Source organism: Strongylocentrotus purpuratus, unplaced genomic scaffold (assembly GCF_000002235.5).
Source record: "Strongylocentrotus purpuratus isolate Spur 01 unplaced genomic scaffold, Spur_5.0 spur5_scaffold_4, whole genome shotgun sequence".
In the NCBI taxonomy this organism is placed as follows: domain Eukaryota; kingdom Metazoa; phylum Echinodermata; class Echinoidea; order Camarodonta; family Strongylocentrotidae; genus Strongylocentrotus; species Strongylocentrotus purpuratus.
The window spans coordinates 24,411,649-24,433,808 of NW_022145610.1; the positions used below are offsets into that span (position 1 = coordinate 24,411,649).

The window sequence follows — 22,160 nt, forward strand, 5'->3', positions numbered from 1 at the left end:
TGAATATCAAATGTACATGTGGGACTACGAACACATGTGGCATGAAATTTGGTCCAAATTGTTCAGCTATTTATCATCTTATTTCGAAAATATAAGCATTTGAAGAGCAGTCCTATTCAGGGGACATTACTTTTATAGTCTTTCAAACTAACAAATAAAACGGGAAGGCTCACAATTCTTTTGAATTGTCTTTACCAAAACTCGACCTGTCTCTTTCTATACAAGTGTGCAAGGCTCAAAATACATGGGGGCGATGGACGATTCACCCCGTGAGCTACATAATCGCCTCCGTCAGATTGCTGACGGGGGCAATTGCAAAATTAAAAATCGCCCCCGTGGAATTATAAAATGAAGATTATCTTTTCTGTTATAACTTTCACACAATATTGAGTTTCAACTTTCAAACCTTAAACCAATGAAATGGAACTATATGGAAGTTAGATTAGCGTGCAGGATTTCTCGCTCAAATATTTTGGTGTCTAGATCGAGGCTGCCATATTATAAACTATATAAAAAATTTAGGAGGATCATGGATACCAATTCAATGGAAATTTGCATTAAAAAAAAGAGCCCCCGTTAGTACTAAAAGAGCTCCTGTGAGACGGCTCATGGGGGATTTTTTTTTTTGGAAGAGCCTCCGTGGACAAAAAATTAATTTGAGCCCTGCAAGTGTGTCACTATGATTTCCTCACTTCCATTCTGACCATCTCAATCTTTCACCCTCACCTTTCCTCATGATAGCAAATGTAAAAATATAGATCAACATTTTGAAAAACAACATAAACAAAATAATCAGTATCTGACAAACTAAAAATCAAATATTTCTTATATAATTTTTACTGAACAATATCTTGTGTTCACACATAATGATTGATTTTTCATATTTCATATGAACTTCATAATTTTCAAAGTACATGTACATTTATAGGTGAATTTAAAATAAGAACCTTTTATAGAAAAACATGACTGGTATGAATTGGAAGAAAAAAAACATAACATTAAATCCATCATGTCAATATTCAGCTGCAAATTAATACTGTTAATATTTTTTTCTATTTAGATATATGCATTTGGCAAGCTATCCTGTTATATATTTAAATTTACATAAATTTGCATAATCAAAATGGTCCACTAGTCATCTGGTTGGAAAATAAGTAGAAAGATACAATGAAATACATATATAACATACTTGGGATTACAATGAAAGACATAACATGTTGAGCTCCGACCTTGCTCTGGCGATTATTGCTCTGGGCTTGTTTTGTCAAATGAATAGGGTTACAATTAGGTTTGCAATTGGGTTTTATAGGTTAGGTTTAAGTTAGGCATTAATGTTAGGCATAGCGTTAGGTCTAGTGTTGGAGTTAGGAAATTAAAGTTAGAGTAATTATTGCAGAACTGAGAAGCAAGTGTCGCACAAACGATAATCTTCAGTCCTGGTAATAAGAAAAGAGAACACAATTGGATTAGAACCTAGGAAGATTTACAGTAAAAGAAATACTAATAAGATACATGTATCTGCCTCAAATATAAGATTACAAATTTATAACAGCTCAGAAACAGGTAAATAACGATAATTAAAAAAAAGGGATAACAATACACAGTGCATGGTGATTGACAGATCGCCATATTGCAAAATGAAATTGATGGAACATGCATGCGCATTACAAGTATATAATAGATAAGTAAAATATGATTAACAATACAAGATACAGTCTTCTGCATATCTGTCTTGGTCACGGTGGTTTTCATTTTATAGTCCTTTTAGTAATGTTTGTTTACCTTACATGATTTGCAAATCTATACATTCTGATTCTCTCAAAATGGGCTTTTCTTACGAAAACTATATGCCTGCCGGCTCAAAACTATTGATAAGTTGCAAACCAAGCAAAAATTAGGAGACATTTTCTTTAATTTTGTATTATTTTGTATAGATGTGTAAATTGAGTGTCACAATATATTCATATAACAGTCTTCATCCCTAATTGTATCAATAACATGTAGGAATTACAACTCATATAAACGGCCAATGTCACATCTGTACTGATATGAATATAGCCATACAAAGCGTTAAACAAAATTAAATATATATCATTCATAATACTGATCTGATCAATACTCTTTTGTAAAAATATGAAATTCCTGTAAACTATACATGTTTCTCTTGAACAGAGGTCTCAATTATCATTTGAAATTACAGGACATAAAATCTCATTTCTTTTTTTTTTATCTCACCATTCTTATCCATGTACTGATCTAACCAGCAGATCATGTAGGATTACACGGTCAGCTTAGGATAACAAGCCTACTTCATGCATTTGTGTCATATGTATATAAATGCATCTGATAAAAACCACTTGCACATAGTGACCAGGTCCATTGCTTATCAAGGCAGATGCCAGGCTTGCATGGTTTTTATCGAAAAGATGCCCAGGAGGTTTTTGTGCGTTTGTTTTTATTTCACTGGTGGATAAACAATCCAGAATAAATCATAGCAATTTTCTCTCAAAATACGATTCAAATACCAGAGCTCAAGATTAGCTTTAAGGTATGTACTACACCAGATCAAACTAATCTCCACCCAATATTTTAGCACTTAAGACTTCAGTGAAAGCACTTTATAAGCACTATTTTTAAAATTATTATTATTATTAATATCATCTGAAGCACATGGATCATACAAATATATATACAGTAAGTACTGATTTTAATTGAGTTGTCATTCATAAATTTCAGTCACATCTCAAACCTCCGAGTCATTGTGTGCCAAGCAGAAGGACTCGAGTGCATTTTGGGGGGTTAAATTTATAAATTGTTAATTTTTTATTTCAGAAGTATTATTTTCTGAAGTGTAATATAGCCATTATTAGCAAATTGGACGATGTGAACAAATGAACTCTTTTGCATAGATGTACCAGAAGTAAAAAAATAGTTGTTAATTTTTTTCTTCTGAAATAAAATTTCAGCGTCTGCACATCCTTTCATATCCTTCTGCCAGGCGCACAAGGAATTGACCTGTTCACATATGAACTCTTTGTTCATCTATACTGCTCCATTCACACTGGGCAATCCACATCACCCGCCTCCACATACACTGTCTTGAGTTGGGTGTAATGGTCTATGGTTGCAGTCCCGTTCTCCCTGCCTAGACCGGACTGCTTGTAGCCCCCAAAGGGCACCCCGGGTGGAAGGTTGTTGTAGTTGTTGATCCAGCAGTTTCCCGCTTCCAGTTGAGCTGCCACTCGGTGTGCTCTTTGCACATCTCTGCGAGAGAGAGAGAAAGTGAGAGTAAGAGTAAGAGAGAGAGAGAGAGGGAGAGAGAGATACAAAAAGGGAGAGGGAAAGGGGGAGAGAGAGAGAGAGAGGGAGAGAGACAAAGAGGGAGACAGAGAGAGAGGAGGAGAGAGGGAGGGAGGGAGAGGGAGAGAGAGGGAGAGAGATAGAGGGAGAGAGAGAGAAAGAGAGGGAGATGGAGGATACATAGGCAGAGAGATAGAGCAATGAAGAGATAGAAACAAAAGAGAGAATAACCAACTTGAGTAGACACATGATTTAGGTCAAACAAAGCAGTTTTTTACTCTCCTTGACTCACAACCTATCACTATTGGATTATATTTTTGTTATAAATGTGAAAAATTCTGTTCCAAGGCCTTTTTTTTAAAAACGAATTTGTTTATCCTCTTATTCAGTGTTGCAATTGTTACATAATCTACTCATCATTCCACCTAAAAAAGAAAAAGTTATGACATAAAGTGGCTAGCCGAGATCTTTTATCAAAAAATCTATAGAGGCATGTAAATATTTGGCTCATGATATAATGCTTCTTTGAATCTGTTAGGACCTTTATATCTGAAATGTGATTACTCAAAAATTGAGTCCTGTCACTAGTAATTAGCCAATCCATTCACATTATGCAACATTCACTCACTTTGTAAACAAGCCGCATGCCAGACCCAGCTGAGTATTATTGGCTCTCGTCACAGCTTCTTCCTCCGTGTCAAAGGTCATGATCGTCGCCACCGGACCAAAGACCTCCTCCCGTGAGATGACCATGTCGTCGGTGACATTGTCCATTATCGTGGGCAAGATGTAGAAGCCGTCCGCCAGGGCGGGGTCATCTGGTGTCACACGTTCACCCCCGTAAAGAATGGTGGCACCCTGGGGAGAAGAAAGAACGTCTTCTCTGTAATACTATATAAGCTGATATTTTTGCGTACAAACATTTTCGCGAATGACAGGCTAAGAGACAATTTCGCAAGTAGTTGCTTATAGCACACAGCAGAAATAATGAAAGGGCATGAAGTATTCACAAACTTTCTCACGCCAACACATACACACACAGATGTACCTCTTTCTTGGCCCCTTCAATGTACCCCATGACTTTGTCCTGGTGAGCCTTAGAGATCAGAGCTCCAAAGGTGGTGTCCTCCAGATGAGGATCACCAATCTTCATCTTCTTGGTCCTCTCGATGAATCTCTTCACAAACTCGTCCTTGATGCTTCGCTCCACGAATATCCTAGTCGCATTACTGCAAACCTGAATGGATGAGAGAGATTGTGAGAGAGAGAGAGAGAGAGAGAGAGAGAGAGAGAGAGAGAGAGAAGATAGGGAAAAGGAATGACCCAGTGAATACAGGTACACTAAATGGGGATAATGATTCCTGATCTTCATGGCCCTCTCAATGAATCTTTCAACACACTCCTCCTTAATGCTTATCTCTATAAACACCCTCGCTGCTACACTTGAAGGGGAGAGAGCTATTGAAATGATAGGTAAAACTATGGGGAACTTCAGTCCTCCCCCTATACTCACAGATCCCTCATAGAGAAATTAATAACAAGAAATACATTCTGGAAAGGCAGGGATACCCAAAACACTTTCCTACGTAATAAGCATAAATTATTCTGTAAAACAACATACATATATTTGCATCATCTAAATGTATGAAAAAGAAATCAAATGGGCAAGATAAACAAAGGAGCATACTGGTACATTTCACATGCTAGTTACTGCCAATAGTGAACTTTTGCATTGCTCTCCTCTCATGTACAATACCTGGTTTGTTTTTGTTTTTTTGACTTTGTTTTTCTTTTTCTTTTTTACCTCTCCCTGTGTGAGAAAGTTGGCCATGACTGCCCCTTTGGCTGCATTGTCTAGATCTGCATCGCTGAAGATCAGCAGAGGGGATTTCCCTCCAAGTTCAAGGGTCAAAGATTTGATATCATCAGCACAGCTCTTCATGATCTACCAGGAAAAGAAGTGAAAAGTGAATGTTCAGGTTATAAAAAAAAACAAAAAAACAAACAAACAACAAAGAAATAACATTATCGTATCATGAAAAGTGAAACTGATCACTGCATTGTCCAAATCTCTGCTTTAATCTCATTTGATCATCGACTCTGAATATTATTCCCTTGGTGGATTGTATACATTGCAAAGAGCTGATATTTTTGTTGAAATGCATCTTGTAATCCAATGAAAGCATTTAAATTACGTACCACTGGATATCTGTATGATAAATCCGATTTTGCATGTGGTCTTATTACACATAAGTATACTCTATTATTAGAAGACTGAAAAGTAAAGTCAAAGATCTATTACATATGAGTTTGCTCTCACAAAAAATGGGAATGAGAGTTTGGATGTGATGAAACTCAACAATTTTGGAAGGTATGTGTGCAAAATTGAGGACTAGTCTTTACCACTATCAAATTTGAAAATCTTGCATATATAATTTCTTTTCTTTACTTCTTGGAAAATTCTTGTCAGACACCCCCCCCCCCCCCCCCCACATTTAAAACTAGATGGAACTTTGACAGTCAAAAATGATGCCTCCGCCATAGAGCAATTTTACAAACCAAAACAGAAACAATTTTTAAATTCAAGTTTGATTGTAATCCATCTGTGGGTTTTAATGATAATGCATGCACAAGCTATTTTTGGCATACATAATGAGCCATGTGACCTTTGACCTTCGACCTGGTGACCCCAAAATCTATTCAGTTCATTGGCTCTGCAAGATACATACATGACTTGAGTTTGATAGTAATCTGTCTATTTGATCTCATGATAATGCGATCACAAGCTATTGTTGGATACATAAAGACCCCTGTGACCTTTGACCTGGTGACCCCAAAATCGAATCATTTCATTGGCTCTGCAAGATACATACATGACCTGAGTTTGGCAGGAATCCATCAATCGGTTCTTGAGATAATGCGATCACAAGCTATTTTGCAAACATAATGAGCCCTGTGACCTTTGACCTTCGACCTTGTGACCCCAAAATCTAGTCAGTTCATTGGCTCTGCAAGATACATCCATGACTTAAGTTTGGCAGGAATCCATCAATCAGTTCTTGAGATAACGCGAACGCGATCACGAGCCATTTTCGCATACATAATGAGCCCTGTGACATTTGACCTTGGATCTCGTGACCCCAAAATCTAATCAGTTCATTGGCTCTGTGAGATACATACATGACTCAAGTTTGGCAGGAATCCATAAATCGGTTCTTGAGATAACGCGATCACGAGCCATTTTCGCATAAATAACGAGCCCTGTGACCTTTGACCTTGGATCTCGTGACCACAAAATCTAATCAGTTCATTGGCTCTGTGAGATACATACATGACCCAAGTTTGGCGGGAATCAACCAATCGGTTCTTGAGATAACGCGATCACGAGAACGGGACGTACGGACAGACGTACGGACGGACGTACGGACGGACAACCCAAAAACATAATGCCTCCGGCTACTTTGTAGCGGAGGCATAAAAAACCTAGCGACACCACCCCCCCCCCCCCATCTTTGATGAGTCAGTATTGAGAGCATTAAGTACTCACGAGTTTACCAGTAGCCACACTCCCTGTGAATGAGACCTTCTTGACCCCAGGATGGCTGGTCAAGAAATGACCTGTTTCTCCTTCACCCTGCACCACATTGAATGCACCCTTGGGCAAACCACAATCTAAAACAGAGAAGAAGAAAAAATACATCTTAGTAGATTACTAGATATCTTCCCCTTTAAATATATCTCTTCCCCTTAACATACATCACTTCCAATATCCAATGCAAATGATTTTCAAGACAAAATATGATTGAAGTAAAAATCTGACACCAATCAGTATGTGTATAAGGTGGGGTGTCGTGGTCGAGTGGTTAAGGCGCTTGACTGGAGATGCGAAGGTTAAGGGTTTGAATCCCAACACAGCAGTAATATCCTTTGGCAAGATATGTACCTGCACTTGCTACTCTCCAACCAGGTGTTAATGGGTACCCGGTAGGATGCAAAAGTTTATGTGATTGGATGAGCAAGTGTGCGCTTGTAAAATGGCGACTGGCTGGAATGCTCCCCAGGGAGGGGAAAATGTGCATACATTATGTGCGGGTAAGCCTGAATCCGATGACTGGGGTAATAATATATCTGTAAAGCACTTAGGCACACCGTTGTATCAATGTATTGGGCGCTATATAAATGCGGAATATTATTATTATTATCATTATTATAATATCTCAACTATTTATCCTTACCTGCATAGACTTCTGCCAACAGCAATGCAGTGGCTGGAGTGAACTGGGAGGGTTTAAAGACCATGGTGTTCCCACAGGCTAGGGCTGGAGCTGACTTCCAGCCCGCCATCTGAATAGGGTAGTTCCATGCACCGATACCCACGCATACCCCCAGGGGTTCCCGACGGGTGTATGCAAAGGACCCACCAGGGCAGGGAATGTGCTGCCCTGTCAGTAGAGGAGAAGAGGTGTCACTTTAGTTTCTCATAATAACAAAGATGATAATGGAATTTGTAAACATAATAGTTAATGGCAATGGCTACATTACTCTCCTTTTGAACAGAGCATCACAATTTAAAAACAATTTTTAAAAAAAGTCTGAAAACAATTTGGAAAGTATTGCCAATTTTAGCTCTAGCAACTGTTTTTTTAGCACAATCTTCTAAGTAAACCATTTCGCTTATTTCCCATAATATTTAAAATAGACATGCTATGTAGAATTGCTGGAATTTATGAGGCGTGTGTGAAAACTATGTTTGGGATTTCAGATTAAAAGACAGAAAATCTAATCCTCACTTTTGGATCTAACACTCTATTATAAACCACAGAATTTGTGTTTTCGTATGAATCATTTCTAAATCTGCCACTTTAAACTCTGTATCAATATGAAATGTATCAATGTGAAATGAATCTACTGATTTTAAAAGGTGAAATAGTAATGAGAAAAAAAATTGTACCAGTCATAGATGGTGCCAGTCCTGCATAAAAATCGATAGCATCTATGGCAGACTGAATGTCACATCTGGCTTCCCAGATTGGTTTTCCGTTATTGGTGACCTCTAGTCTGGCAAAATCCTCTAGATTATCCTACACAAGAACAAACATAAATAAAATACATCATAATGCATAATATAATACCTTCATACTAGTATTCTTGAAGTATTGTTGAATCGCATAATATTGAAAATAAATGTTTTGTAGGAGAGGAGATGGAGAAGGGGTGGAGGAGAAGGAGGGGGAGGAGGAGGTGAAGTAGGAAAAGGAGGAAGAGAAGGAAAAGGAGAAGGAGAAGGAGAAGGAGAAGGAGAAGGAGAAGGAGAAGGAGGAGAAGGAAAATGAAAAGGAGGAAGAGAAGGAAAAGGAGAAGGAAAGGAGAAGGAGGAGAAGGAAAGGAGAAGGGGACGGGGAAGGAGAAGGAGGGGACGGGGAAGGAGAAGGTGGAGAAAAAGGAGAAAGAGAAAGAGGAGCAGAAAGAGGAGCAGAAGGAGGTGGGTGTTGTCAACTATTGCACTCAAAGTCTCGAGGAACAAGGAGAAGGCCACAAAGAAGAAGAAGAAAGCTATCATCCTGAGCCACCATAACAGGTACATGTACAGTGAGAATTATCCAAGTGAATATAAGAAAGACGTATTACACTTACTGCAAGTTTTCGAGCTGTTTTTTGCATGATCCTGGCTCTCTCGATGGCTGGTACTTGTGACCAAATCTGAAAGGCTTCTTGGGCAGCTTTCACAGCCCTGTCTACATCTGCTTTCCCGGAACTGGGGCTCTCACAAAGTATTTTACCTGCAAACCACAAAAAAATCAGGTATTAGAAATACTACCGAATAGTTTGAATACATTTATATTTACTTTATCAAATAGAATCACTTTAGTACATGGTCGAAAACTTTTCTCACAAATTTTCTTCCTTACTTCCTTGAGCAGCTTTACAATTCTTCAAAGTAAAGATCCACATTCCACGATCGCAATATAGCAATCTTGTATTAAAACAGAAATCCATTACAAAAATACAACTTTTAAGGAAACTCATGTATTTAATAGCAAATAAGGCCAGGATGCATTCATATCAGCTAACACTAAAAACTACCAACATCTCAAGTTAGTCATTAATAGTCATCATGATCAATCTTGTCCCTTATAGACTCTACTTAGGTTTACTTCCAATTATTTCCTTCAAATTTTCAAAAGTGATAGCATTTTAGTTTTTAGCATAGACATTTCAGTTCAGCTATAATGTGCTTAAAAAAATGTGCTACATGTGCTAAAAAAATGCCCGGTCTCAAAAACAAGTAAAATTAAATTAACATGTTAGTTATTACAAAACTTCATGTAACTGCTAGTGCTACTGTGCAACAGATGAACTTGTTTAGAATTAGAGTCTGTGTGATCGAACACGACATGGTCATTAGTCATTACGTGAAACACAGAAACCAATATCCTGAAAGAACACAGGTTAATTTTATTTTAAAATGTGATTGAGCTAGGGATATATATGTTTATAAAATGGCTCTAGTATTTTAAGCATCGTGATTGGTCAATACGCGTCACATGACATTGAAAAAAATTTGATGCAAGCACGATTTTGCAGAAATGAGTGCAGAAAAAGCGCAGTAAAAAGTTATATTGCACGGTGCGTACGCGTGACCATGGAGATCCAGTGCGCGCGCGTACGTGTAGTACGCGCTCCCTCGAGTTGCATTGCAATTATTGTAGGCTACGCGTAGCTAATATTGTACGCTCCACCATGATCCCCAGCGCAACGTACGCGTAGCTAGCTCTAGCTAGCTAGCTAGAGCGGCCAGCGGGGTATTATTAAAAAGCAAAATTTTATTTTACTTTTGCCTTGGATTTAGGCCTGTTTTGACTTTTGGATTTTATAATGAAGCCAGGAATTTCAGCTGTCTGATGTAGACTCGTCTCTAGACCCACTGTATGGATTTTATTTTTAATCAAGGCAATGAATCCCATTGACTTTTTGGTAAGCCTGCAAGGTCTTAGTCTAATTAGAAGTAGAACCAACATAACTCTAGATCTAGATCTAGATCGAACTCTCGTATACTCTAACTTATTAGATCTAAAGTTTCGTTTTTGCTATTTGTGTCGCTATTTTATAAAACAAATAACGCACTTGACCCTGTTGTGCAAAACGTAAATGCAGTAAACGCTCGGTTTCTTCAGATGGTTCGCACTGTCAACTCGCCGCAAGCGGCTCGTTGCACAGAGCGGCACCAATCTAAAGAAACCTCGCGCGTACTGCATTCACCGCTATTGCACTCTGGGACGTGCGTTATTTGTATACTATGAACCCAGGCCACATTTGTGCACTTAGGCAAGAACTCAAGCATGCCAGGGAAAAAATTAATATTTATTTTTCGGGGGCTACTTTTCAACCTTGCCTGCATGAAAATAACATTCTAAAATTTGTTTTGCATTGAACTCTATGCAAATTTACTGGGGCTCTTTTCTGATTTTCGGGGGCTCTTTTAGGCATTTCGGGGGCTAGATCTAATTCGCCCCGAGCCCCCGTGTATTTTTTTCACTGAAGCATGCGCATGTTATAAGAAGCTATCATCATATATTATTCAATTTAATTATTTAACAAACACTTTTTTCAATGATGAGAGACTTTTGTGAGTTTTGATCAAGTTTTGTCGACTCATCAGATAGGTAAAATGTGAATTTTCTTTTTAAACGAGAAGTGGTCAACTAAATTTATTTGTTAATCTTATAGGCCTAGATCTAGAGAGACAGACTACTAATACTGCCTTACTGGTACTAACACCACAAAAAAAATCCAACATATTACTGTGCTGTAGAGCTTGTGTCTGTATAGTTAGTAGGCGGAGCGCAGAGCCGCTGAGTCAAGAAAGATCAACACACCTGTTGCAGGCTCAACCACGGAGAAGTCTTGGCTTCTGTTGTCGTTGGTGGGCCGTACCCTTTCCCCGGCGATAAAGTTCAAAGGTTTAGTCCAGAAGCCATTTGAGCTATAACGTCTGGTGCTGCTAAGGAGGTACGGATAAGAAGTGCAGTTTTTGGCAAGATGTGACGACATGACGCTGATGAATTTGACAGAAAAGTGACAAAACTAACTAAATCTAGCGTGTTAATTTTTGCCGTTCTTGTTACATGCTGACCCAGCTGCTTAGCATGTTGACAATGCTATCGTTAAATTATGTAAATGATAACCAGCCCAAACTCGCTAGATAAATTTGCTTTTATTACTTTACAAGTTTATTTGAGAATTTATTCCATCTTTATATCAAATATTTGTTTAAAAAATAAGTGTTAAATTTTTATAAATTACATTTATATCAAAAATGTAAAAGATTTTACATAAATATTCAATAAAACAGATTTGTTAAAGACTAAATTATAACCGATTATAATTTTTTTAATATCGATTATGGTAAAACTTTCTGTCCAATCAGATCGCGCTAACCCTGATGTTGTTTCTTAATTATTTAGCAAAATGGATGATTCTGACATGGAAATTCTTGGTATTCCGCTCAACAGTGGGAGACCAGAAAGTAAACATACGTTGGACACAGTTCTGCAATCGAGGTAGCTATGCTTATTACTATTGGGTCATCTGTAAGTTTTTAACTCAAAATAGGTTTTAAAGGCCTCAAATTCATATCTTGATCCTGTCTCCTGCCCTGCCCTGGCCTGCCCTCCCCAGGGGCCTAGCGCCTTGGCTGTCGGGTACAGTTTAGCCGACCCTTTTCGCCAGGGATGTCTAGATCTACATGCAGTCTACTCTAGTCTCTCAACCTTTTCACACAGGGGTAAAATTCATCGTATTTAGGGCGCTAGTTCAGAAGTCTATCCAAACTTTGACCCGTAATTCTGGCGTGGAGATACCCTAACAAGTAGTCTAGATCTAGATTCTATACCAAAAATGGCAAAATGAAGTAGACTATTCAAAAGATCAAAAGAAGAATTTATACAAAACGACCACACCAACATTTTCTGTGTGTGAATGATGTTGTAGACTTTTCTAGACCATGTTCTAAACTTGTATCTAAACCTGATTTGTTTAAAGCTCTTTAAACTAATCAGCTTTAAAGAATTTTACCCCTGTGTGAAAAGGGTGGTCTGTCTTCGGGTCTGATTAGGTTGTGTTGCTGACATTGTCGCTCAGTCTTGCATGACGGAGTATTGTTGTTGTTGTTGTAATATGGTATTAGTCTATCGGCGTTTCATTCTTTTTTTTAGAATATTTAGATCTACGCCTATTGATGCCATGACCCATCTCATGTATGCATGAGTCAAGACGATGCACCTTTATTTTAAGGCTTGCATTTAGCTTTGTTTAGACTTTGTCTCTTGGAAGTTGGAGTCTTGTTGGACTAAACTATCTAGAGTCTACTCTACAGCCACTGAGCCAGGTGTCTGAACGATTTTTTCAATTTTCCCTTTGGGATCATTTTTCACTAGTTATGGTTGGATAATTGAAAAAAACATTTAATCAGAATAATACATTTCAGATTTCAAGACTCCCCAATGTTTCTATCAAAAGATACAGCACCTCATAATCTAGGCAATATTCATCCAATTTTTGTCAGAATCGACGGAAAAGATGTAGAGTTAATTTGTTTTGCTAAGTAAATTCATCTCTACTATAGTACTAGGTCTAGTACTAATAGGCATAGGCCTAGTATGTCCACACAAAAAAGGCTTTCAAGTTTCAATACAAAGCCAAATCAAAGCCGAAGTCAGACAAAGTCTTCAAAGACAAGCAGAATGTCTATGAGTATGACTATCTAAGTCTAGGCCTAGATATATTAGCTAGGCTACTCTACTTTTCTTCTTCTTCTTCAATACGTGTTGACAGACTTGTTAGTTTAATGTTAGTCCATATAAAGACACAGAAACTAGTACTGTCTCTAGACTTCTAGTCACTAGCTAGTCTGCATGATGCATCTGACCTCTACTCCTCTAAGAGTTAATTGTTAATGTTATGTTAAATCTGGATTTAGACACACTAATAATAAAATATTAGTAATTCTAATAGTTAGCTCTGGATCTACCTGAGATCTGGGTCTAAGGAACAAATCTAGTATTAGTAGTAATTAGTATGTATTTGAACTATATTCAATCAATGCTTTTGTCCTAGCAAATCTGCAAAGAAATCTGTGAAAGACAAACTGAAGGAAACAGAGACATTCCACCATCATCACACTGCTGCCTCAAAGAGCTCACATTGCAGGAAAAAGAGGAGGAAATCACATGCTGAACGAAACAACAAGAAGAAAAGACATGAAAAGGTTTGAAAGAATAAATTTATCTTACAAATAAACCTTTGTAATTTGCTAGTTTATGATCAATTCAATTTTATTACTGGTAACACTATGGGCATGATTACAAATCAAAGAACCCAACAAAACAGTGTTAACTTTGTGAATAATAATTTTAAAAATTATAAATTTCGGTCTAGATCTACTACCTTTGACAGGTCTGTGTGGAATCAAATATAAATTAAATCTGCCAAATGAAATTGGATACAAAACTAAATAAACATGATTTTCTTTTTGAATGTAGGCGAATGGAGGGTCAAGATCAGAATGTCAGAAACACCTTAGGCATGCTCAAGATATGACATCGGTAAGTAGAACATAACATCAGACATATCAAATGTCAGATTTTACATAATGAAAACAGATGAATATATCAAGGTTCAGAAAGTTGATTGATTGATCGATCTATAGTCTATCGAGAGAGAGAGAGAGAGAGAGGGAGAAAGAGACAGAATGCACGTTTCGTCCGACAGATATCCCATTACACTTTATGCTCTACACTTTGCTCCTTTGTTCAGCCATTGAAAGCCTGGATACCAGAAATGTGCCCTGGCAACAATTTCTCATCCTCCCAACTATTACCTGGGACCTAACACTATGCCAAACCAAAACCTCTACCCTAAACCTGATAACCCCATACCTTAAAGCCCCACTGCACTACTTATAGCTACTTGCGCCCTCTATATAGCAAACGATGCCTAATCATTGACCTTTGGTCCCCTTGATCTTCTTTTCTATTATGTTAATTGAGTGCTGATTTGATGAGATAACCACCTGCCAGTGACCTTGCAGGGTGGTCTAAAGTCCTGGAAACTAGTACAGATGGTCTTTAAATCAGAATACCATTAATTGATTCAAGATAGCAAGCCTACCTTTCAAAACTTAGAGATTTTAAATTAAAACTTCATATATGATGAATTATTGGAACAAATAAGGTAGTACAAGGATACTCTATTGTTTCTCTTCATTTTTGTAGAGTAACAAAATGGAATACCCCATGATGTCAGATCCTCACAAGCATGTGCCTCTTATTACACAGAGTAGAATCACTGTAAGTATGGACTTTGAATTTATTCTTTTACTGAACATTTCACTTATGTTTATCTGACTTAATCAGTCAAATAATGTAAACGCCAATATCAAAAATAATGTCGGGCTTTATTGTTTTATTTAATTGTTTTTGCTGTTGGAATTAGATGTCAGTGAAGAAAATGTTTATGTACAGTGTATGTTGTAAAAAATGAAGTTTTAAACTGAAACAGTACATTTTATAATGTTTCAGCTTAAAAATACTTCCAGTTACCTTTTTATCTTTTTCAATATTTTATTCAGACCTCCCTTGGCATGTATAACAAGGCCAAGAAATCAGACAGGATCTTACGAGGTAAGCATCAAAGCGATTTGAGATGCACTTAACAAATGTTATATTTTCCTTAAAATGCTTCTTTTTTACTAAACATTTTTTGGTTACTTGTTGAAGAAAGAGAACAATAGGGACTATCATAAGAAAAAGAAGAAGAAATCTATTAATATAAGTCTAGTGAAGGGAAAAATACTGATTTTTCATCCTGTTTGAAAGAAAACATATATAACTTTTGATAGCACTTTAAATTCATTTGTTAATTTGAAATTCTGAAATGAGCTTGACTTTCATTTAAAATTCATGAATTTATCACGATTCTGCACAATTGTCCATTTACATTTGAATCAATTTGCAATTACTGTTGGAACTCGTTTCAAAATTTCAGTTTTTTGCTTGTTTTGCTTTTGTTTGTTTAAACAGATTTGAAAATACCTGATGCTGTGAGGATCAAAACCCAGGAAAGCTTACTGAAGATACTTGATGTGTCGGAAGCTAACCTGCCACCAGCCCCAAACCTCGATTCACCCCTGATGCTGGATGACATGGGTCTAGGTCTAGTACAAGTAGTCCAGCCATCTTCTCCTGAAGCATATATTCAGGCATCAAGACCAGTCGCTGTTAGTTCAACTCCAAACCCAGTCGCTGTCATTCCGTGAGTACTATTATGAACACTTCTCAATGTCATCCAGTACTTTTTTGTGATGTCAATTTGTGAAATACATCTATAGGACTTGAAAGTACACCGCCCAATACACAATCCAGATGTGATCTGATTTTGAAGGAAACTATAACATTTGAAAATGTAAAGATGTAAAATATTCCTGATAATTGTTCCTAGTGGTCACATGAACAGTAGAACTGAAATTGCAGGAACTTCTTTGCAGTTTTGTCCAAATTAAGGTCAAGCTGGATTCAAATTAAGGACAGTCTGGCAAATGATCTGGGCCGTTGCACAAAACTTAACATTGATGGTAACTTTGTCATCAATGGTAACTACCATGGAAACCTAGAATTTGATTGGCTGTTGAGCCCTGTTACCATGGTAGTTGCCATTGATGGCAAAGTTACCATCAATGGTAAGTTTTATACAACAGGGCCCTGATATCTGGGTTGACTAATTGTTTAAAATCACGAGCATGTCAATGTGGTATGGTTTCCTACAAGCTGTGATACTACTGTAGAAACACTGAAGGGATTGATTTTGATGAAGCTTTTTCCCCCTATGAGAACTATCAGTACCGGTATATTGTTCTTTATTACCATTCTTGAAATATCCATTAAATATGATATTTACTTTCTTTTTTAGTTCTCACATGGATCAAAACAAAGGCTTATCAAGTCACAGAGAAAGGGCAGTGGATCTTGATATTACTCATACTAGGAATCACATTCTTCCTCTTAATACCAGTCCTGAGGTAGGTTTCTGTTTCACCAATTATTTCCTATCAAAAAAATGTTGGTTGTGTTTTATGATATTTTTGTTAGGTTATTTTACTGTGAGATAATTTTAAAAATGAAGAATAAATGTTTACTACCTCATCTGATGATTATGATCTAATGCAGATGTAGAAGTACTATTTGATTCTGAGTTTTTTTTCCCCTCAAATTTGCTATTGTAGTTGGAAAGAAGACTTCACATAAAGTCACCATGCATTTACATAAATATGGTACATGCAGAGAGTGAGTGAGAGAGAGAGAGAGAGAGAGAGGGAGAGAAGGGTTAAGAGAGCACACAAACTAGATAGAGTTAGAATCCTTTAGAATGAAAAATGAATTGCTGCTTCTCATCAATGTTTCAGATTGGTATAACATGAGAAAATAAGAAATTTTAGAACCCAGACCGCTCCTCCTTAATTCTGTGATGCATTTTATTTAAAAATGACATCTCAGGTAGATGTGGAATTATATTGATATGTTTTTTTTTGCTGAAAATATATGGCCCAAATTTATATCCGTTTTCATATTTATTGTGAAATTCCAAAATACAACAAACTAACCTATCAGATAGTACACTACATTTCATTTAATTGCTTTATCTACATATGTGCAAATTTAAATAAATCAAATATCTAGTTGTATTGTTGACATGTATGGTTTAAAAAAGGACTCAGATACAAAGTTTTTTTTATTTACCCTTTTTTCAGCTATCACCTGTCTCAGAAGCTGCGGAGATGATGCAGTCATCATTTAATCTCAATAGTGTCTTCCCTGGTAGAGGTATGTTGAAAATGAAAAATGAAAACAAAAATCCACTTATGAGCAGCATTTAAGGAAACCGTCAAAATGACAAAGTTTGCAAAATCCCATTGAAACATGTGTATAAAAGGTTACCCGGTACTTGCCTTTCAATCGGATGTCAGCAAACTTGTACTTATGTCACTTTAGTTAAATGATGCCCTTGTTTTCTTTACACGATTCATTTACTTTACATGCAGAATACCCTAACCCTACATAGTAGGCCTAAACAAAAAAGATGTTGTATTGCCCTTTAGGTGCCAGCACCTGGGTCGGTGTGTCAAATTTTTTTGCTCTCTTTGGGCTGATGCTTTAATACATATCTTTTGATTCATTAAGAGAATTTTTTAATATTTTTTAAATAAAAAGCCGACGATAGATTTAAGATTTTTTGGTCAGTCGCAAAGGGCAATACAATAAGTTTTTGTTACGCCTTAAGGTGAGGATTAGGGTGAGGAATGGGATCATGTTTAGGTTTAGGGTTAGTGTTAAGGGCTATGAATATGGTTTGGGGGGGGGGGGTTAATCTGCAATCGTTCCCCCTCCTAACTCTGACATAGAAAAATGAATCACCAAACAATATTATGCTCTTTATGTGTGGGTTCCACACCAGAATACTGTATTAAAGATGGGAATTTTAGCATCACTACTGTAAAGAGATATTGCATGTTGTAAGGTTCTAATTTACAAACTTTAGTCTGTTAAACTTTGAGCCATTTTCATTTGATGTATTGTTCCATAATATAGATCACCCTTCTACTCTACTTTAAGACAGTGAATTCACTTTTATTTTTGAATAATTTGAGTCCTTAGTATTCGATCAGAATATTGGTCTTGTGTTCTCTGTATTTGTTATTGATATTAATTATGGAAGCCAACCTAGAAGTTATTTATCAATTTTGTTTGTTCCCTTTCATTTAGACTACTTTTCAGAGATCAAAGACAGTCTTGTGAAACAACTACATAGACAAAGACAAAGGTGACTACAATATAATACTTTAATTGATCAGTTAACCAATTGAGTAATGTACAAGTACTACTTGTCATATTCAGAGTATAACAAGAAGGTCATCTCTCTTTAAAATACATTATTCTTTGTTTACTTGTTATTTATTATACAACCTAAGGCAATCCCTGTGTAACTTAGTCCCCATCTTTAAAATATGTGAATACAATATATCACAGATGGTACAAAGTTGGTTGATATAATGCTACAAAATATGTAAATAATGTTACAAAATCTGAACAGGCAAATGATGTGACCTCTGAAGTTTAATTGATTAAATGTATAACAGTACGGTAGTTAATCACTCAGCTTGAGAAAGTCCACAGGAGTAAACGAAAACTTGCACAACAAATTCAAGGTTGGTAGAAGCTTTATAAAACTACATTTTATCATTATCCCCAACCGATGAAAGTTTTCTGTATAACAGTATGTTTCTGTTTTACTTGAATGAAAATGAAAATTAATTTACAATGTTTTTGTTGGCTTCAGGTCTGCCCTGAAGACACCTCGAAAATCTCACATACCCACCAGGCGACACTCCTCAGTGAGGAAAAATCTTAACATGGAGTTTGAAAGAAAGTCAGGTCAGTAGTAAAAACATAGTCAGTCAAACCTATCTATAGCGACCGGCCAAGGGAAACACAAAAAGTGGCCTTTGTAGACAGGTTCCTTTAGTACATGATTCAATGAGAATGTGGCCTTTGTAGACAGGTGGTCACTAAAGCAGGTTTTACTGTATATGAGAAGGGATGGAACACAGTGAGGAATGAGGGAAGTTTTTTTAATTGTTATGAATAAGTTTGAAATCGGAGAGGTGGATAAGCACAAGAAGTAGAGATGAGGAAAATTAGGGAGCAAAGATTTTTTTTTAAAAGAGAGGGAGAAAGAGGAAGAAAAAGATATGGTATGTGTTGAGACATCAAGCAAGCTTGTTGTCATGACATTCTGTTATGTTTCATTTCTTTTTATGTATTTTACTTTTAATTTCTTCAGTATTACTGATGCTAATACCTTTAACAAATAAAAATAAATAGTACTAATTTGTTTTTTCTTTCTTTTTAAAGTTATGATCGATATCTCCTTTTTAAATTTAGATTACCTGTTTTGATTTTTAAATTCTAATTGTGCATAAATCAATTAACAAAATTTGTAATATTATAAAAAAACAACCTCTGGAAAGTTACACAGTAAATACTTTTGTTAAGTGTATGAATCTCAAATGTTTGGTTGATAATTTCAACTGCTCTTTCAAGCAAATTTATATATGAATTTTATCCCCCCCCCCCCCAAAAAAAAAATATATGAAAACATGACCTACAAAATTGTACTTTTTGACAGAATATGTCACTTTATGTTAGCTTTTCTAAGTTATCTTGCTTAAAAAATATGAGTCACATATTTTGGAAATAGCTTCCACATGTATGTTAAACCATGGACCTACGAGAGAGGTCCATGGTTAACTTGTAGGCTAATCATCCTTTTTTCTCTCCAGAGAGTGTAAAATCATCACTAATGTCTATGGACAGCAGTCACAGCAGTCTACAGCAAGGCGATGTTGTGAGAAGATCTGACCTGATCTCAAAGGTATCAAACCCGTCATCCGTATCTTTCATTTTTGTGCATTTCTCGAACTGTCATTGTACTTTTGAGAAGGATTGCAATAAGTGACATTTAGAACCTGTCCATTAGCTAAGGAGCAGTAAGCATTTAGATGTGTTTCAGTAAAAACACATGAGAAACGAAAGTGCTTTAATTGTAGGGAGCTCTAAAAGAGCTCTCAAATTGTCGAGAAAAAATAAATGAAATGCATGAAATAGCAGTTTTGAGGAAATCTTTGTTTTATATTAAGAAAGTCAAAATATTTAGATACATGTTTGAATATTTGATAGTGATTAAATTTTCACAGTTAAATATATCATAGAAACTTAATGAAACTTAATGTATTTGTAATTGGTCCACAGTGTACAACAGGCATATAAAATAGGTTGGTCATGGAGGGGACTGCTGAAAAGTAATATACAGAATGTTTATTAACAATGAACTTTTTTTCACGATCTTGATCCAGTCAAAAAGTCCACCCAGACTCAACGAGCCATCCCAGCCCGCTCACGTCCCAAGGGGTTCGTCCTCATCATTGACTGTGTCCAATGCTCCCCATACCATCACAGCACCTCCATCGGGCTTGATGAGAGTCAACGCATTTGAAGAGTGTGCAAGGACACTTCAAGACCAGCCCCCAGTGGATGAGTTCTTCCCTCGGGTTGAAACACAGGTATGTGAATTAATTGTTGTGAAGTTGATTGATTTGATTTAGTGGTATGCATGCAACACCTTTATTTATTCCTGGGTATTGAATTTGAATTATTGAAATTCACACAAAAAAAAGGTCAAACAAATCATCGTATCAGTTTAAAGAAGTAGAAAAATATGAAATCATTTATATCATCAAACTCATATTTAATTAATCTTATCTTCATGAAAGACAAGAAAATGAGGGAACCACTTTTCAACATAATGGGTACATTGGAAGTAAACATTATTTGTAACTATTCCCTAACCCAATTATACCCATAACCCATTTCACAAATATTTTGATTGCTGTCTATATAATTAATATAGATTTATGGGAGTAGAACATTTCAGGTCCTGTACGATTTTCCACTGTAACACATTCAAATCGACCAGCCTGATTAAATTGACTTGAACAGGTTCTGGTAATATAATTTTTCAGATTAATACATATAGAAAAAACGTGTACTAGAACTTTAAATCCATAAGAACTTTCTTGTCTTCTTATGCAGATGCTTCCTGGTGAACATACTGTCGACATGCTGGACTACATTCAACTCGGCTGTAGCGGCAACAGCGATAGCTTCTCCTACCCTGATCCTCATTACATGATAGGAGGCACCATCGTCCCTGTATCATCTCTCATCTACCCCCCTCATCTAGACCCTACTCTACCATTCCAGGAGGCTGAGAGACACACCATGCAATCAAGGAAACGCAGCAGTCAACATGGGATGATTACATTGCAGAAAGGGAAATATGAGCCATATGTCAGTGGTTCTGAAGACGATTCTCCCACCTACTCACTTCCGTTGCCCCTTCCTCTGGTTCTGCCCCCAAGCACAAGCTCCCCGAGCCCACCCCGACAAATGTTCAGACAGAGAATGTACTAGTTAGGACAGGTCCGGAGAGCAAGAAAACAATCAGCATAGGATGACTCTCCTTCAAAAGGGGAAATTTGAGCTATATATGTCATTATATACCTCACTTAAGTAATCCAGCAATCTGATTGGTCGAAATTGCATTCATAAACTTTAACTGTTCCCGAAAATTCCCGGTAACCATGGTTAAAAAACAGTTCAAAATCCCAATAACCATGGTTATTAGGAAAATAGGTCAGTCTCTATGGTTACCCCATAGGTTTACATGTTAAAAAATGGTCTGAGCGATCGAGGATACCGTACGTGTGCGAAGAATTGGTCGGTAATTTCAATACAATTGAATCTCGATCGATCTTACCGACAATTTTATCTTGCATTGTTGACATGAAGACGAAAATAAACTTCCAAAAACAAAAAAACAACATCTGCCGATAGATCTTGATCTAAGTTCGTGCCAATATGCATTGCAAAAGTAAAAGAAGGGCCCGTTTAATGGAGCAGCGGCGAAGCATCGACCACGCGAAGCCGTTTTCAATTCATTTTAATGTATATATTGAAGAAAACTGCTGTGCATTGTGACATAGCGCGCTGGCCGAGCGGTTTGAGGCGCTGACTGTACTTCCATCACCTTTTGTACGCAAGAGTTCGAATCCCATCTTCGACAAAAGTTTTTTTTTTTTTTTTTTTTTTTTTTTTTTTTTTGCATATAAAAGTATTAATGACTGCTTTAATATTCGAGAAATAGTTGTTTTTATACGCTCTCGGGAAGGTTACAATTGGGCTATTCCC

General features: G+C 36.7%; 3 protein-coding genes across 3 annotated transcripts; 2 read left to right on the forward strand and 1 right to left on the reverse strand.

Moving 5' to 3' along the window:
* Positions 1-2,797: 2,797 nt before the first annotated feature.
* LOC583864 (4-trimethylaminobutyraldehyde dehydrogenase A) lies at positions 2,798-11,467 on the reverse strand. The gene is made up of 9 exons (XM_030997908.1): positions 11,178-11,467; positions 8,935-9,080; positions 8,252-8,381; positions 7,536-7,742; positions 6,848-6,972; positions 5,105-5,245; positions 4,349-4,537; positions 3,929-4,158; positions 2,798-3,264 (listed from the first exon to the last, which is right to left on the reverse strand). The coding sequence occupies exons 1-9, from the start codon at positions 11,350-11,352 to the stop codon at positions 3,057-3,059; spliced, it is 1,551 nt and encodes a 516-aa protein (XP_030853768.1). The 5' UTR covers positions 11,353-11,467; the 3' UTR covers positions 2,798-3,056.
* A 57-nt stretch (positions 11,468-11,524) lies between these two features.
* Positions 11,525-17,965, forward strand: LOC105444268. Its single transcript, XM_011678275.2, has 9 exons — positions 11,525-11,861; positions 13,417-13,567; positions 13,842-13,904; positions 14,574-14,648; positions 14,930-14,981; positions 15,381-15,612; positions 16,267-16,375; positions 17,105-17,177; positions 17,943-17,965. Exons 1-9 carry the CDS (start codon positions 11,770-11,772, stop codon positions 17,963-17,965), a joined length of 870 nt encoding a protein of 289 aa, XP_011676577.2. The 5' UTR covers positions 11,525-11,769.
* A 1,731-nt stretch (positions 17,966-19,696) lies between these two features.
* Positions 19,697-21,387, forward strand: LOC105444267. Its single transcript, XM_011678274.2, has 3 exons — positions 19,697-19,785; positions 20,267-20,473; positions 21,003-21,387. Exons 1-3 carry the CDS (start codon positions 19,714-19,716, stop codon positions 21,381-21,383), a joined length of 660 nt encoding a protein of 219 aa, XP_011676576.2. The 5' UTR covers positions 19,697-19,713; the 3' UTR covers positions 21,384-21,387.
* Positions 21,388-22,160: the final 773 nt, after the last annotated feature.

Bases quoted from the DNA above. Each gene is read 5' to 3' on its own strand.
- LOC105444268 (XM_011678275.2), top strand. From the start codon at position 11,770: ATGGATGATTCTGACATGGAAATTCTTGGTATTCCGCTCAACAGTGGG. The intron at 13,568-13,841 runs GTTTGAAAGAAT...TTTTGAATGTAG, and splicing joins AGAAGAAAAGACATGAAAAG to GCGAATGGAGGGTCAAGATC. The intron at 14,982-15,380 runs GTAAGCATCAAA...TTGTTTAAACAG, and splicing joins ATCAGACAGGATCTTACGAG to ATTTGAAAATACCTGATGCT.
- LOC105444267 (XM_011678274.2), top strand. From the start codon at position 19,714: ATGTCTATGGACAGCAGTCACAGCAGTCTACAGCAAGGCGATGTTGTG. The intron at 19,786-20,266 runs GTATCAAACCCG...ATCTTGATCCAG, and splicing joins GATCTGACCTGATCTCAAAG to TCAAAAAGTCCACCCAGACT. The intron at 20,474-21,002 runs GTATGTGAATTA...CTTCTTATGCAG, and splicing joins TCCCTCGGGTTGAAACACAG to ATGCTTCCTGGTGAACATAC.
- LOC583864 (XM_030997908.1), bottom strand. From the start codon at position 11,352: ATGTCGTCACATCTTGCCAAAAACTGCACTTCTTATCCGTACCTCCTT. The intron at 6,973-7,535 runs GTAAGGATAAAT...TCTCTGTTTTAG, and splicing joins GTTGGCAGAAGTCTATGCAG to ATTGTGGTTTGCCCAAGGGT. The intron at 3,265-3,928 runs GTGAGTGAATGT...TCTCTCTCGCAG, and splicing joins GCATGCGGCTTGTTTACAAA to AGATGTGCAAAGAGCACACC.